This window comes from Quercus robur, chromosome 2 (genome assembly GCF_932294415.1).
Source record: "Quercus robur chromosome 2, dhQueRobu3.1, whole genome shotgun sequence".
NCBI lineage: Eukaryota > Viridiplantae > Streptophyta > Magnoliopsida > Fagales > Fagaceae > Quercus > Quercus robur.
In genome coordinates, this window is record NC_065535.1 from 14,206,665 (window position 1) to 14,222,523 (window position 15,859).

The following is a 15,859-nucleotide window of genomic DNA, read 5'->3' on the forward strand; positions in this document are numbered from 1 at the left end:
CTCCCTATTTTCCTTATTTTGCCAAACAATGGAAAACATTGTTTTCCACCCTATTTTCCTCTTTATGTTTTCCATCCTCCCTAAATTCACTCCAACCAAACACAGTGTAAGACAAATTTGCCTTAATTTATTCTTCATACTTCTTGAAAATTGGCCTTTTTTCTCCACCCTATTTTCCTCCTTATATTTTCCATCCTCCCTAAATTCACTCTAACCAAACACAGTGTAAGACAAATTTGCCTTAATTTATTCTTCATACTTCTTGAACATTGGCTTTTTTTCTTGTCAGTCCTCTTCAACTTGTCTTTTACAATTTCTCAATCACATCTCATAAGAAATGTATCTCTATTTCAACAACTAAGATTTTTTTTTAAAAATTGTTTTTAAAGACTAATATTATATAAACTTGTTCATTTTTATTATTATTGAGTTAATAAATTTTTATTAATTCTTATATAAACTTATATCTCAATTTATGTGAGAAAAGTTCTACATCTGCTTTTAACATCCAAATTCATTTATGGTCTGTTTGGATGACATGGATTTAGATTTGAATTTGGATTTGGATTTGGAATTGAGGGAGCCCAAATTCAAATTCTTATATAAACTTATATCTGTCTCTCTTGATATATAACTTTTTAGTTGTTAATAACTTTAGAATAATTTTTTAGTTTGTGATTTGAATGTTGTGAAAAAAAAAAAAAAAAAAACACTCATTCATTTGGGTGTCCTTTTTAGTTGATATAAAACATTTTAGTTGTCAATAGCTGGCCATGTATTTTTTAAGTTGGCTATGAATAAAAAATTTTAATCATCATCTTGTCAATTGGATTATTAATATTACCTAATGTATTTAAAATTAAAATATAAAATGATTAAGAAAAATAATAATTAAAAATATATTTTATTGATCTTAAATCTAAATTCAAATCTAAATCCAAATTTACCTATACAAATAATGAAATTTCAAATGATGAATTTCAAATCCTTAATTGTTTAAAAAGACCCAAACAAAGAATTTCAAAATTAAAAAATTTCAAATCAAAATATTTTAAATCAATGGATTTCAAATTCAAATTTAAATTTAAATGTTGCCATTCAAACACATCCTTAACAAAATTGGTAACATCCAAGAATTTTCCATCTCATTACCTCCAAAAAGAAAAATCCGAGAATGTTATTAACGTGCCTTGGCTATCAATAATATTCTGCCTGTACAGACCACAATGATGTGCTTTGGAATGAGAGCAGTCAGAGTATTTTTGTTCCCCCAAGACATCTTCAGATTTGCTCGTTTCCCTATCAGCTCACGTCTTTTAGCAACAGACGCTGTATATGAACAGCCCATCTAATTGTTGTCAGGTATATTTAAAATCAATAAAAGCATGCAGCAGGGCATTTGGTCTAGTGGTATGATTCTCGCTTTGGGTGCGAGAGGTCCCGAGTTCGATTCTCGGAATGCCCCAAATTATGTGATGATTTTTATTTTTGAAATTACACACTTTAGTGGTTATTAATCATTAATTAAATCCTTCTGATATAAACCTTTTTCTCAATCAAGCTCTTGAAGACTTCAATACAATGCTGGTCCAGTTTCACTTTGTTTCCTTGTAATTGAAAGAGTCACATCACAGTTCACACCATCATACTATTCAACAATATAATTAAAACGTCTTATCGTTTTCTTCATAAAAACTTTAATCCTGCACCACCAGTGAGAATTTAGCCTATCTATTATTATATTTGTTGTATGAGAAACGTTTTCTACTGATGGTCCAGGTCTATCCCATCATTTTGACGTTACCTCCAACGTAATGGTAATGCCTGTTTAAGCATGAAACACTATGGCCATCTATATGTGCCAATCAATATGTTTGCGTTGTTGGATCAACTTTGACTGATTGTAATGAACCCATTATCCATCATTTTTTTAAGAAAATCTTTGAATAATTGCTCATAAAGTTACAAACTTACAATTAGTTAATTACTTGAACCTTCTCAGTCCTTTCCTTGATTGAACAGGATACCTCAACGCTAATTATCCATTACATAATTTACATTAGACTTTTAGACACAAAATATAAATAAAAAAAGCCTCAACTACGACAGATTCCAACACGCCAAACTGCTAGAAATTACAACCACAAAAGCCCCAAGCAAAAGGCTAACAGGCAACAGCAACATCTACTATGACAACACCAAAATTACACACCACACCTAAACAACTAGCAACAAGAGCGGTAACACAAACACATCAGAACAGCCTAAACACAAAAATGAATTTAACTACAATCTATGTCTCTTTCCGTGGAAAAAGATTCTTATCCTTTTCTAGTTTCTACTAGGGAAAAAAAAAATTGATGCCTACACATCCTACGCACACATTATTTCTCTAAACTTGTTAAATTTTCCCCTCATTGACTTCCTTGCCAACAAAGCCCCCAAAATACACTTCGCTTATCAATTAAGAAAACAATCCTAACTCAACTCACTAATTAGATTAATAATTCAATGTTCAAACTCATTTTCAGTGAAATCAATGAGTTGGGATCGATTGGTTAGGTTGATGTAGAAATTAAGACTCACAGATCAAACGGTCCAGATTAATATTGAAGATTCCAAACAAAATGAAAGTAGACCCACAGGTGTCATGTAGCAACGATACCAGTAGCACTGTAGCACCGAGTTGTACAATCCAAAACGGTAGATGCTTGAGAATATGCTCTCTATATACCATCCCCATCTTTTAACCAAAAGCCCAATTGGATAAGCCACAGGCCACTGCTTTCGAACCCATTGACGGTTGTATATAAAGTATAAACTCTCACTCATTTAAAACTCCTATCAATGTCGCATTCCCTCTCAAAACCAAACAAACCGCCAACTCCTCCTTAATTAGCTTTTAATCTCTCTCTCTACCTCTAAAACCTTTCAACCATGACTTCTCCATTAAAACTCTCCCCATCTGATCAGGAACACCTTATCGATAAGCTCCAAGTTTTCAAGATCCATGGTCGAGATAAACGTGGCCGTAAGGTCCTTTGCATAATCGGAAAGCTCTTCCCAGGTAATAAGAAACCTCGTCGTCAATTGGGTTCTTTGTCTGAATTAGAATTACTTTTTTTTTTTTTTTAAAGAGTGTGTTTGTATAAGCTGAAAACTGTGTAAAAGTTAGTTATGGAGAGTTCTGATTACAAAACTCGCTCTTTTAAACTCCCCCAAACATCTAAACAAACGGACCCTAGATTAGGTTTCTTGATTGTGTTCCCTTTGTGATTTTATTTCAGCTCGGCTAGTGAGTACTGAGGTCTTGAACAAGTATTTGGAGGAGAAAATTTTCGCTAACTTAAAGGACAAGCCATTCTCAGTGGTGTATGTGAACACGGGTGTACAAAGAAACGAAAACTTTCCTGGAATCTCGACCCTACGATCAATATACGATGCTATTCCGATCACCGTTAGAGATAATCTCGAGGCGGTTTACTTTGTACACCCAGGTCTACAGTCCCGTCTCTTCCTTGCCACTTTTGGTCGTTTCATTTTCACTGGAGGGTAAGAATAAAAGATTCTCTTCTAAAGTCAATAACCCATATGGCCCATTTTTATTCTTTTCATGTCACTGACAAAAATGAAAGAAAAAAAAGCTTCTTACTGCTAAGCTTTTGATTGCTGTGCATTAATAATTATGTTTCCATATCCACGCGTTTTGGTTTTGTTTTTAGTTATTTAATTAAGGGTTGGTGCGGAAAGTACTTAGCTTTAGCTAGCGTGCTGGACGGTTCAATGAATAGTTTTGACCTTGAGTTGTGTGCAAAAACAGGATGTACAGGAAGCTTCAATACGTAAACAGGGTTGAGTTTCTGTGGGACCATGTGAGGAGGAACGAGATTGAGTTTGAGATACCAGAATTTGTGTTTGATCATGATGAAGAGCTGGAGCACCGTCCGATGATGGAGTATGGGTTAGAGGGCGATCATCGTAGAGCCTACGGTACACCCTCGGTGGACTCTGCAGTGTCTATGTATTCCATGAGGTGCATTGCATGAGCATGAATGGTGTTCGTGTTGAACAAGGGTGGGTGTGTTGTGAATAGTGTCCTCTCGTTTTTTCTTTGGGTTTGGTTTGTTTGATTTAGGAGACTTTCGGGGGTTTTTGTCATGTTGTACAAAGAATGCCGTGTAAGTAAAACGAAGGTTGAAAAATCATAGTTTTTTTTTTTTTTTAAATAACACACAAACATATAACAACACGCCAATTTCAGAACTGTCAACTCCAGAACTGCTAGCGGCAGTCAGAGGAAAAAACAAGCTTAATACTGAAAATGACTTTCTTCTTTGGGTTTTAATGAATCAAAGCACAAAAACTTCTTAGCATCTTTAATTGACTATGCAAAAGTAAAATGTTCTCTATAATAGAGAATGAATCCAAAAAACATCACTTCAATGAATTTTCTATATCCAACAATGTTTTTGGCTCATGAATAGTAGCTCATCAAGTCTAATGATCAGTTTAATGGGTTATTGTTCATTCTTCAATTTTTTTTTCTATTATAATAATCAGGTATTGAATAAAAAAATGTTGGAAGATGTGTAGTTGTTAAAAAAAGAATAAATAATGAATGAAGAAATAATATTTAAATGAAATAGAGAATGAGATAAAAAATCTGTTGAAAAGTGTATTTAAAAAAGTGGGTAGATATCGGTAAAAGTTACTGTTCATTCTCCAAACAGTACAAAAATTTGATGAATTTACTGAAGATACTCTTAGTGTGTGTTTGGATAGAACTTATTTTGCTGAAAACTGAAAACTAAAAACACTGTAGCAAAATAATTTTTAAATGTGTGAATAGTGCTGTGGGACCCATTTTTAATGAAAAAATTGATAAAAAATGAAATTTGTGGGTCCGTGAACAGTGCACATGTGCACTGTTCACTGCAGGAAGTTAACACTTAACCGCAATACTCCAAAAACGCGTGAAAATCAAAAAAAAAAAAAAGGAACAAAAACGCAGAGTAGAAAACGCAGCCGTGAATAAGTTGGATCCAAACATGCTATTAGTAAAGACCTAGCATAAGTAGTAGCACTAAATTAATTGTTATCTCAATGAGCAACCTCTCAATTCATATCCCCGGGCACTCTTTAACCACCACCTCAAAAATAAAAGAGAAAAAGAATGGTAGTCAAACAAAAAGATGTAAGAAGAAAAAATATCTAAGCAACCTCTCAACTCTCTCTCTCTCTCTCTCTCTCTCTCTCTCTCTCTCTCTCTCTCTCTCTCTCTCTCCTTTTTGAATGTTTTAAAATTAAGGAGATAAGAAAAGAATATTGATATCTTACTATTCTTTTCCTTTTTTTTAGGATTTTAAAAAAAAATTAAGGCGAGAATGAGAAGGAATGATAAATGAAAATTATATATTTTTCTTTGGTTAAATTTAAATCATTAAACATAATAATAAGAGAGATCATCATCTAATACATATCTAAGTGAAATTCACTTCAAAAATACATTAAAAAAGAAAAAGAAAAAAAAATGATAGACAAAAGTAAAAAATGATAATTATACTATTTTAATAATAATTCAGAAAGTGTTTAAACTATAAGTATATACCATCTTTTAATAATTAAAAAAATTTATGTGCTGTATCAAAAAAAATTATGTGCATACCAAAAGTCATTGGGATAACACTAATTATTATTTCACAATCTGGAATAAGAAATGTTCTACACAATGTTTTTGGTTTTACATTAGATAATTACATTTTACATACGATAGGAAAGAGTATGAATACTGTTCATTGTAAAACAATCATAACCCCAGAGAAAATGTTTAATTCTAGAATCCACAACAATTATTCTTGACTTTTAAGCATTGTTGTCATCGTAATCCCACTAAGTCATTCTTAAATAGAAAATATTATCAATTTAATTGAATAAATTCTTATAAACTGATGTAATGATATATATATATATATATATATATATATATATGCGATTTTTATCACATCAGCAAGATAACAAATAAATTTTATATCTACTTTTTATTTTGTGTATACAAGTTAACAAATTGGTTTGTTAAACTTATGTAATAAAATTTGTTGTAGACATATTGTCATTATTTTTAAACATGTAAAAACAAACAATAATTTTTTTTTTTGGTGAAAAGGATGCTTTCATTAAAAACTAAGAAACAGATACAAATCTATCAAAAGTCACCCATGCATTGTCTAAACTGAGTAATAAGGAAACCTCAATAAGGGGGTCTAAATACACTACAAAATCTTGTGGGAGAAGAGCACCCCTTCTAGCAAGGGCATCCGCGCATTTATTAGCTTCCCGGAAGCAATGTTGGACACGAACCATGGGAATTTGTCAAAGCCCAACCTTGCAGTCACTAAGGAGAGCACCGTAGCTATTGGATTGACCATCATCCTTCTTCAATAGATCCATAAGCAGCTGCGCATCAAGTTCCACAATCAAGTTCCACAATCACAACAGGGAGTTTTAGGGAGATGCAAAGCCTGATACCGTCCCTTAAAGCCCATAATTCAACTGCAACACTAGTGGTGCAGCCAACAACCCTTACATACCCTTTAACCTAAAGACCTTTGTCATCTCCAATTAAGCCTCCTCCATCAGACAGACCTGGGTTGCCGAGAGAAGAGCCATCGGAGTTAAGCTTATGCCAATTTAACGACGGTTTAATCTAGCTAACTTTAATGGAAGTTTTGGCATGGATTTGTTTCCCATTGGACCCGATGAAAGCAAATTTTGTGGCTTTCGCAATAACATCAGTTATTAAATTACATGGTTGCCTTTCATTTCGAAAAATAACACTATTACGCTGAATCCACAAGGACCAAATACCAAAGGAAAAAATAGTTCCCCAGCTAATATTAGATAATGAGGAGACCCAAAAGCAACAACAATTGAGCCGAAGCCAATCCTTCAAGCTAGACCCGTAGAAGAGAGAAGCAGACAAAGGGGGGGCTAGGGAGTTCCAAAAAACTTGGGCTTCTCGGCAATACCTAAGAGCATGAGAAATGGTTTCAATACCATCATTACATAGGGGACACATATCAGGTATATTCAATCCCCTGGTAGAGAGCACTCCACGGACCAGTATGCTTTGGAGGAAGCATTGCCATATAAAACGGTAAAACACTGAATTTTAAGGATGATACTCACCTTCCAAATCCATTCACCATTAAAAGATACAGAGGACCAGCCCTCATCTTCCAAGCAAGCCAATTTGTAAGCTTCTTTAAGGTCAAAATTCCCACTAGAAAAGGAACGCCAAATAATGTGTTTAGCACTTGAAGCCATAAATGAAATAGGAGTAGCTTTAATTTCCTGCATCAGGGAGGGAAAAGGATAAGTTTTGCCAATTCCAACCTAAATAATTAACCACATCCTTCAATAAAAGTCCATCCTCTTCATGATTAAGAGGCCCAACAATTTGGTTTCTAAGAGTGCCCTTATCCATCCTTTTGTCATGCCATAACGACAAATTACTATCCCTTCCGTCAGCCCATTTAGTCCCCTTTTTAAAAACCTTCTCACCCTTTCTGATTGCTAACCATGTGGAAGAGCACGACTTGCTCCTGGTGTTGAGATTAAGAACTCTCCTAGGGGAGCAATATTTCTGAAAAAGGACTCTTGCCCAAATGGAAGTGTTTTCGCATATGCCAATTAAGCTTGGCTAATAAGGCAATATTTTTTTTCCTTTGCTACTTGAATTCCTAAGCCACCTTCTTTCTTCGACCTTGTGATCTTTTTCCAACTAATCAAATGGATCTTTTTCTTGGATTCCGTTGATCCCCATAGGAAATTTCAGCTGGTTTTATCCACGCTGCTAAGAATCTTTGAAGGAAGGGCCACACATTGCATGGCATAGTTAGGAATGGTAGTTGTCACGGCTTAGGTAAGGACCATCCGACCCACAAAGGAGAGGAGGTTTGCTTTCCATCCAGCAAGGTAATTTGCATCTGCTTTATAATGTACCCAAAATCTTGATTTATATTCGAATGTTTGATTGGGAAGCCCAAGTATTTACCAAGAAAAAGGGTAGACCGGAATCCCAATATCTCACACAAATCAGCCCTAGTGTCCACAGCCACATTAGGAGAGAAAAATACTTTGGATTTTTCATGACTCACCTTTTGCCCCGAGAGACTGCAAAAGGTGTCAAGTGCATCCTTAAAAGCCATGTAGTTCTTGCGGCCTGCTTTCACAAATAAGACCAAATTGTCCACAAAAAAGAGATGGGAAAAAGCTAAGCTTCCTTGGGATGCCTTGACTGGATTCCACAAATTAGCACTGCATTTTTCCGATATCCCCAACTTCCATACAAAGAATAAATAGGTAAGGAGAGAGAGGGTCCCCTTGGCAAATACCCCTAGACGGATGAAAAGGTTCAAGAGCTCCTCCATTGAAAAGAATGGATATCGAGGGTGTAGACACACAGCTCATGATAAGAGAAATCAGCTGGGTCAGGAACCTGAAGAGGTTCAGGGTGTCCCTTATGAACCTCCATTCGAGGCGGTCATAAGTTTTTTCATGTTCTATCTTTATTGCCATAAGACCATGCCTTCCTTTTTTCCTAAACATAGTATGAATAATCTCTTGGATGATAATAGCATTATCAATGCCTTTCCTTCCCGAAACAAAAGCAGCTTGCAGCAGAGACACCAAATCAGTGAGCAAAGGCCTGATCCTGGCCACAATGACCTTTGAAACAATCTTATACACAGTGCTGCAAAGGCTAATAGGATGGAAATTGTTGAAGGATTCTAGGTTTTTGCACTTATGAAGGTTTGGTTGAGGTATTCTGGGACCTTGGCAGAGGAAAAGATTTTCTTAATTTATTCTCTAACTGAATCTCCAACCAATAGCCAAAACCTTTGAAAAAATCTCGCATGAAGTCCATCAGGTCCCGGAGCTTTGAAAGCTTTTAAGGCCCAAAAACCGACCTTAATTTCCTCATTAGAAACAGGGCAAGTAATCTTAACAGCATCTTCCTCCCTTATGCAAGCTTGCCAAAAATGAGGATCCTTGGGGGAAAAGGTGGAGTAGCTGTGGCTAGATGAAAATAATTCAATAAAGCCAAGCCTCAAGAAGTCGGCTATATCCCTTTCCCCATGAATCCAGTTCCCAGCTCGGTCTTTTATACATGATATGTGGTTCCTTCTCCTCCGAATAAGGGCTAAAGTGTGAAAAAAAAAAAGTGTTTCTATCCCCCTCAACTAGCCAAGTAATACGTGCTTTCATAGCCCAGAACTCCTCTTCAAGTTTAGATACCTCATTAAGTTCCGCTTTAAGGTCCTTCTTTAAACCAACCAGGAAATCATTTGCATTCCTTGATAGGGCTAGCTGCACACCCTTGAGTCTAGCAATAATTCTTTTCTTTCGGTAAAATAAATTTCTAAAAACATTTTTATTCCATTCTTTCGCTTTCGTCTCAAAATTAGAGATTGCTTATGACAGAACAGTAGGGCTCATCCAAGCATCTCTAACTAAAGCAGGAAAGGTTGAGTGAGACAACCACATTGGTTGAAGAGTAATGCCTTGATTCCTAGCCATACTCAGCAACACAAGGCAATGATCTAAATGAGACCTTTCCAAGTGTCTAACATAAGCTTCAGGGTAACGACCATTCCAGTTAGCATTAACAGAGAACCTATCAATTCTCTCCTAAATGAGTCCAATCAACAGTTTGTTATTGGACCACGTGTAGCGAGGTCCTGAATAGCCAATGTCAATCATCCTACAAGCATCCAAGCACTCTTGAAACCGAAGGGCTTTATTGATGTTAACTGGTCTTCCCCCGAATTTGTCTTCTCCCATAAGCACTTCATTAAAGTCACCAACAATTACCTAAGAAAGGGAATGGAGACCCGAAATAGCTTCCAAATTTTCCTATAGGAGGTGTCTTTCAACATACCTTGGACTAGCATAGATGGCAGACAAAAGCCAGGGATTATTGGAATAGCTTGGAGTGACCACTACATGAATTTCTTGCTCTGTTGAGGATAGTTCAGCTATATCCACTTGAGCAGAGTCTCATAGAAGCCATAACCCCCTAGTCAGACCAATGGTGTTAGCAAAAATAGCCCCATCAAGGGGTAATCTGTCAACAATTCCTTTGGCTCTCTCGCCACTAGTTTTTGTTTCAGAAATAATCATAATAGCAGGGGATTAAGAGCTGACCATACCAGTCACAATACTACGAAAATTGGGGTTAAGAGCACCCCGATAATTCCAAATTAATATATTCATTATAGAATTGATAAAAAGGAATTTAACAACACAAGAGGGAATAAGGATATCACCTCCTTTATCAGGTTGCATTACTTCCATTAAGGCATCCATGCCCCTCATTTGCTCTGCTGGACTGAGAGTATCACTCTCTATTGAGGCATCTATGCCCCCCATCTGCTCTGAGTTTGAATCATCTTCAATCGGCCCCATCTTCCTTGGTCGAAACTTAGGATCTATTTGCCTCAAAGGGTAATTAGAGGTGGCAGAAACAACTTCAAGGTTGAATGATTGAGCACCCTCCTTTACTCCGCTGTCCAAATCCATATATCCCTCCACAACTATAGCTTTGCAAGAATCTCCCATGGAAGAAGAAGAACCTCCTACCTTGAACTCCTTAAAGGTTGTGTTTGAAATTTATGTGGTTCTGAGGAAACTTTGCTTAGTTGTGGCCTCAATAGGAGGGCCGAATGGTTTGGTACCTACCACTTTCCACGTGGGTGTAGGCTTCGAGCTGCCACCCACTAAGCTCAAGGATTCTCGGCTTTACTTTTTCACATTTTGACCATGGGATGCCTTTCTCTCCTTAAACGTTGAATTCACGTAACTGGACTTTTCAATATGATGGGGCTCCACTGAGTTATCTACACAGGGGGCACAATTGTCTAAAAGGTCATTGGGCTTTCACTTTCCCTCACTGTTACTAATCTCTACTTTGTCAAGACCCAATGTGTGGCTGAGAGGGCTACTAGCATTTTGCTTTATAGGATTATGGGCCAAGGATCCCAAATGGGAAGGTCGAGCTTGGTCTTTCAACACCCTTTTAAACTGTTGCCTCTTTCATGTAACAAGGACCCAAGGTCCAAAGCCTTCAGTGTCTTGTGCAGTGCACTCTTTAGTGCCTTGACTTTTGCTCTCTTCGCCATTCCTATCTTCCGCCAGTGAAGTTCTGATCATGTAACGACAGGTCTCAACCTTATGCCCCACCCGTCCATAATCAAAACACAAGGAGCCAATCCCCTCATACTGGATTCGCTGGTCTATCCCTCCAAACTTGAGAAGTCTTACTATAGGCTTATCCAAGCTAACTTGCACACACAACTTTGCAAAACATCCTCTGGATTCCACCACCGTGTGTGTATCGATCCTCAGAATAAGTCCTATGGCCTCTCCTATTTCCCTCAACACCGAATGATCATAATACTCTATAGGTAATTTAGGGAGGCAAATCCATATTGCTACTTGATGATGCACAGAAAATCAGTAGGCTGAATGCTCCGGGCTTCAATGGGCTAATGGTTGCTTGGAAGGCCTGAAAAGAAACAAACACAAGATCAAAGGTGACCGGGGTGAACCGGCCAAGAACCCTCCGATGCTTAAGTTAGTCTTTGTGTTTTGGAAACTCAGGAATTCCCAACTTTTATGTAATAGTGAAAAAACCTCTCTCTTATCTTGCATGGATGAGTCTTTATATAGTAGGCCTTATAGCGGTTACTTGTTTAGTAACCGCCCCAATATTCATGGAGATTCCGAAGATTCAGACTCAACTCCCACAACTGCTATAGCAGTTAGAATAAGAAGTCTTATCTTCTATAACTGCCATAGCGATGAAGAAGATAAAATAGTAACGCGTGGTCTGAATTACAAGCTGGTGTAGACAAATCCATCTTCGGAATTTTTCCTAAGTGTTGGGAGATTGTCTAGGTCACTTCGTGAGCTAGACGACCCTTACGGTCTTGGATGACCTTTCCGGTCCTGGATGACCCTTCTGGTTGTGGACGACCCTTCTGGTCGTGGACGACCCTTCTGGTCTTGGACGACCTCCCTGGTCATGGACGACCTTTCTGGTCTTGGACGACTCTTTTGGTCTTGGACGACCTCTCTGGTCATGGACGACCTCTCTGGTCATGGACGACCCTTATGGTCTTGGACGACCATTCTGGTCTTGGACGACCATTCTGGTCTTGGATGACCCGAACGACCTTCCGGGTCTTGGACGACCCTTCTGGTCTTGGACGACTCTTCTGGTCGTGGACGACCCTTCTGGTCTTGGACGACCTCCCTGGTCATGGACGACCTTTCTGGTCTTGGACGACCCTTGTGGTCTTGGACGACCCTTTTGGTCTTGGACGACCTCTCTGGTCATGGACGACCTCTCTGGTCTTGGACGACCCTTATGGTCTTGGACGACCTTCCGGGTCTTGGATTACCCGAACGACCTTCCGGGTCTTGGACGACCCTTCGGGTCTTGGACGACTCTTCTGGTCGTGGACGACCCTTCTGGTCTTGGACGACCTCCCTGGTCATGGACGACCTTTCTGGTCTTGGACGACCCTTGTGGTCTTGGACGACCATTTTGGTCTTAGACGACCTCTCTGGTCATGGACGACCTCTCTGGTCTTGGACGACCCTTATGGTCTTGGACGACCTTCCGGGTCTTGGACGACCCTTCTGGTCTTGGACGACCCTTCTGGTCTTGGACGACCTCCCTGGTCATGGACGACCTTTCTGGTCTTGGACGACCTTTCTGGTCTTGGACGACCCTTGTGGTCTTGGACGACCCTTTTGGTCTTGGACGACCAGAGGGACGACCTCTTTGGTCATGGACGACCTCTCTGGTCTTGGACGATCCTTATGGTCTTGGACGACCCTTATGGTCTTGGACAACCCTTCTGGTCTTAGACAACCCTTCTGGTCTTGGACGACTCTATGGACGAATTGGAGATGGTCCGATTTTTAGTTCACCATCAGTTGCCCCCTTTGTCCATGAGTTGTCTAAGTCACTGTAGCAAAATTCTTGTTCATTGTTCATTTTTGGCATGTGTCGATGTTTCATTAGTCAATTGGCATGCCACGTGGTGTCATTGTTGTTGTCGATTTTTGACACCTTAGATTGTGCTACATGTTATGATCTCATTGGTCAACGTATTATGTCGATTCGTTTACTGAGGAGATTGCCACATGTCAGCTTCTGGTTGGTCCACATCAACCCATTGACTTGGTGCCTATAAATTGGTACAATCTCTCTCTTGCCCTCTCATTTTTCTGATATTTTCCTCTGCCATCTTGTCCTGGAGCCTTGTCTAGTCATCCTTGTCCTTAGACTTTCGTTAGGTACTTCTTCTTTTTCTTCATCCTTAGGTTTGCCTTAGAAAATTCTGTATTTTTCCTATCATGTCTTCATCTAGTGGTAGTACTGTGAGAGCGATAGACGAGTATTAGGATGAGTCCAATGGAAGTAGCGGTAGCACCAAGAGTAGTAGTAGTAGCTTTAGTTCCCAAGACGAGCATTATTCGTCCGGGGCTCTTGGAGTTCCTTTGGAGGTCTTCCAGGAAGAGATGAGGCGGAGGGTAACTTCCAGTTCTAGAGCTAGCTCGTCAAAGAGGGCTGAATCATCCAAGACTCCTTCTTAAGACGAGTAGGAGAATGTCATCTATAGTTGATTAGGGGTCGTAGTTCTTCTAATAGGTTACGGAAGACGAAATTTTTCTTCGTCTTTGGAAATTGGGCTGGGGACCCAATTGATGTAAATAGAACTCTGTTCCCTCCTTTTACCAGTGCTTTAGGTCGTCTTCATCCTAAGGGTATGTTTTCTTTGAAGTTACTTCATCTTTTCATTTGCTCTTTCCCTCATCTAAAAATTCTTCTCGTCCATGCAGTTGTTACTCGTCCACACTTAGACGACTATAGAAAAAGCTCGCAGTTATCTTGATAGGTCCTTCCATAATTTGGCAACGCTTCGTCGTCTTGAGCCCACTAAGGAGAATATCATTCACGAGGAGACCACTCATCGAAGTAAGAGTCGTCTTTCAAAATTTTTTATTTTTATTTTTTTAGTCGTCCAATTCTTCATGCTTTCTCCAGTATAGGACTAGTCACCATGAAGGAGAACAAGGGTAAGAATGTTGCCAATGGGATTGAGGAGGAAGTCCAAGTTCTCTAGGACAAACTAGTTCCTTTGGTCGTCTAGAGCCCCACCATCCAACCTCATGCTTGGAAGAGGAAGGGTATCTCCATTGATGTGGACCTTAGAAACCTTACTAGTTGTCGACATCTGAAGAAGGTCAGAACTAACAAGCCCCCTTCTATTACCCCCTCGTACAAGGCCCCCAAATCCAAAGATGCAATGGCATACCTGGACGGACTGGCTGTGAACTTGGTCTCTTCTGAAGTTCCTCCTTCAGCCATCCAGACTGAAGCTCTTCATCCTTTTGTTGGTAGACCTCCTCGCAAGACTCATCCTTCAACTCTTGTTGAGGCTCCTCCTATCTTGGTGTTGGACGAAGGCCATGCATTTTCTTTGTTGATTTTTTTTTTTAGGAGAATTTTTAACTCTTCCTCGTCCATTCCTATGTCAGGCAATGGAAAAGTTTTATGCTACGTCCTAGCAGGCTAGGGAGTTGAGTGACGATGTTAAGGTTCTGGCAAAAAAGAACGAGTTGGAGGACGAGCTTCGTCTGAAAAAGGGAGAGAGGATCAGGCTTGGCGAGGAGCTTACTTGTCTTCTGGAAGTAGAGAAGGAGCTGGGGAATCAAGTTGAGGAGCTTAAGGAGACTCATGTTGGTCACCATAAAGGAAAATGCCGAGTTATCCTCGTCCTTAGAGAAAGCAATGGACGAAGCAATCGAAGCCTTCAAAATGTCTGACGAGTTCACTAGGCGTCTGGACGAGCAATATGCTGCTGGCTACGAGGACTTTCACTTCGATGCTAAGGAAGCCTATCCTAAGATGGACTTTAATGTCTTCAAGGTTCCAATTTCTGCTGAGAGTTCTTTGCTTCAGACGAGCTCTGAGGATGTAAATATCATGGACGATGCCTCTACTGAGCCTTCCAAGGATGATCCAAAGTCTGGGGATGCTCTCAGTGGTTTATCAAAGTAATCTTCAATTTAACTTTGTTTTTATATATTGTTCATGGTGCCCTTTTTTCTTTTTTTTTTTTCTTTTTTTGGGGGGGCTTATTTTAAGTTTTATCTAATTACAGTCTTCTCGTCCAAATGTATGGATGTATGATAACAGATACAACTGCCTTTATTGGCATGTACAATTTAAGGGTTTTTGGATGATGGTCGTCTACTCTTTTTATGTTTTATGAATGAATATTTACTTCCATTTTCATTCTTCATTTGGTGTTGAATATGTTATATGCTTTATGTATGAACGAATTTTCCCTTGTTTACATCGTCCATGTTATTTCTATGGTTTTTAGTGTGGTCCATCCACTTATAAGACATTTTATCTCCTCTCAACTATATGAACGAATTTCCTTTGTTTACATCGTCCATGTCGTTTTTTATGGTTTTCAAGTGTGGTCCGTCCACTCATGAAGGCATTTAGCTCGTCCATGTTAGAATAATTTTTTATGTTCAACACTTTTACCATTCTTTAAATTTTACAAGTATAACTTGTCTATGAATGGTATTTCTTTCGCTAGCTTTATTCGTCCATAGATTTGACTTATAGCTTGCATTATCCCTCATCCATAGGCTGGACGGTCCTTTACTCGTCTTTGGGCAAGATGTTGCCAGCATTTACTCGTCCAAAGATTGGACTGTTTAGCTGGTCAAATTCATCCATGGATTTTGAATATTTTTACGTGCATAT

The 15,859-nt window shown here is 38.8% G+C and overlaps 1 protein-coding gene and 1 non-coding gene across 2 annotated transcripts; both read left to right on the forward strand.

Moving 5' to 3' along the window:
• Window positions 1-1,393: 1,393 nt before the first annotated feature.
• On the forward strand, window positions 1,394-1,465 carry TRNAP-UGG (transfer RNA proline (anticodon UGG)). The gene has a single exon. It is a non-coding gene; the product is annotated as a tRNA-Pro (tRNA).
• Window positions 1,466-2,783: 1,318 nt separating this feature from the next.
• Window positions 2,784-4,202, forward strand: LOC126712508 (uncharacterized). The gene is made up of 3 exons (XM_050411850.1): window positions 2,784-3,067; window positions 3,288-3,552; window positions 3,821-4,202. The coding sequence occupies exons 1-3, from the start codon at window positions 2,938-2,940 to the stop codon at window positions 4,044-4,046; spliced, it is 621 nt and encodes a 206-aa protein (XP_050267807.1). The 5' UTR covers window positions 2,784-2,937; the 3' UTR covers window positions 4,047-4,202.
• The last annotated feature ends 11,657 nt before the right edge of the window (window positions 4,203-15,859 follow it).

Excerpts from the sequence above, each read along its gene's own strand:
- LOC126712508 (XM_050411850.1), top strand. The coding sequence starts at position 2,938 with ATGACTTCTCCATTAAAACTCTCCCCATCTGATCAGGAACACCTTATC. Across the intron at positions 3,068-3,287 it reads AATCGGAAAGCTCTTCCCAG|CTCGGCTAGTGAGTACTGAG; the intron begins GTAATAAGAAAC and ends ATTTTATTTCAG. Across the intron at positions 3,553-3,820 it reads CGTTTCATTTTCACTGGAGG|GATGTACAGGAAGCTTCAAT; the intron begins GTAAGAATAAAA and ends GTGCAAAAACAG.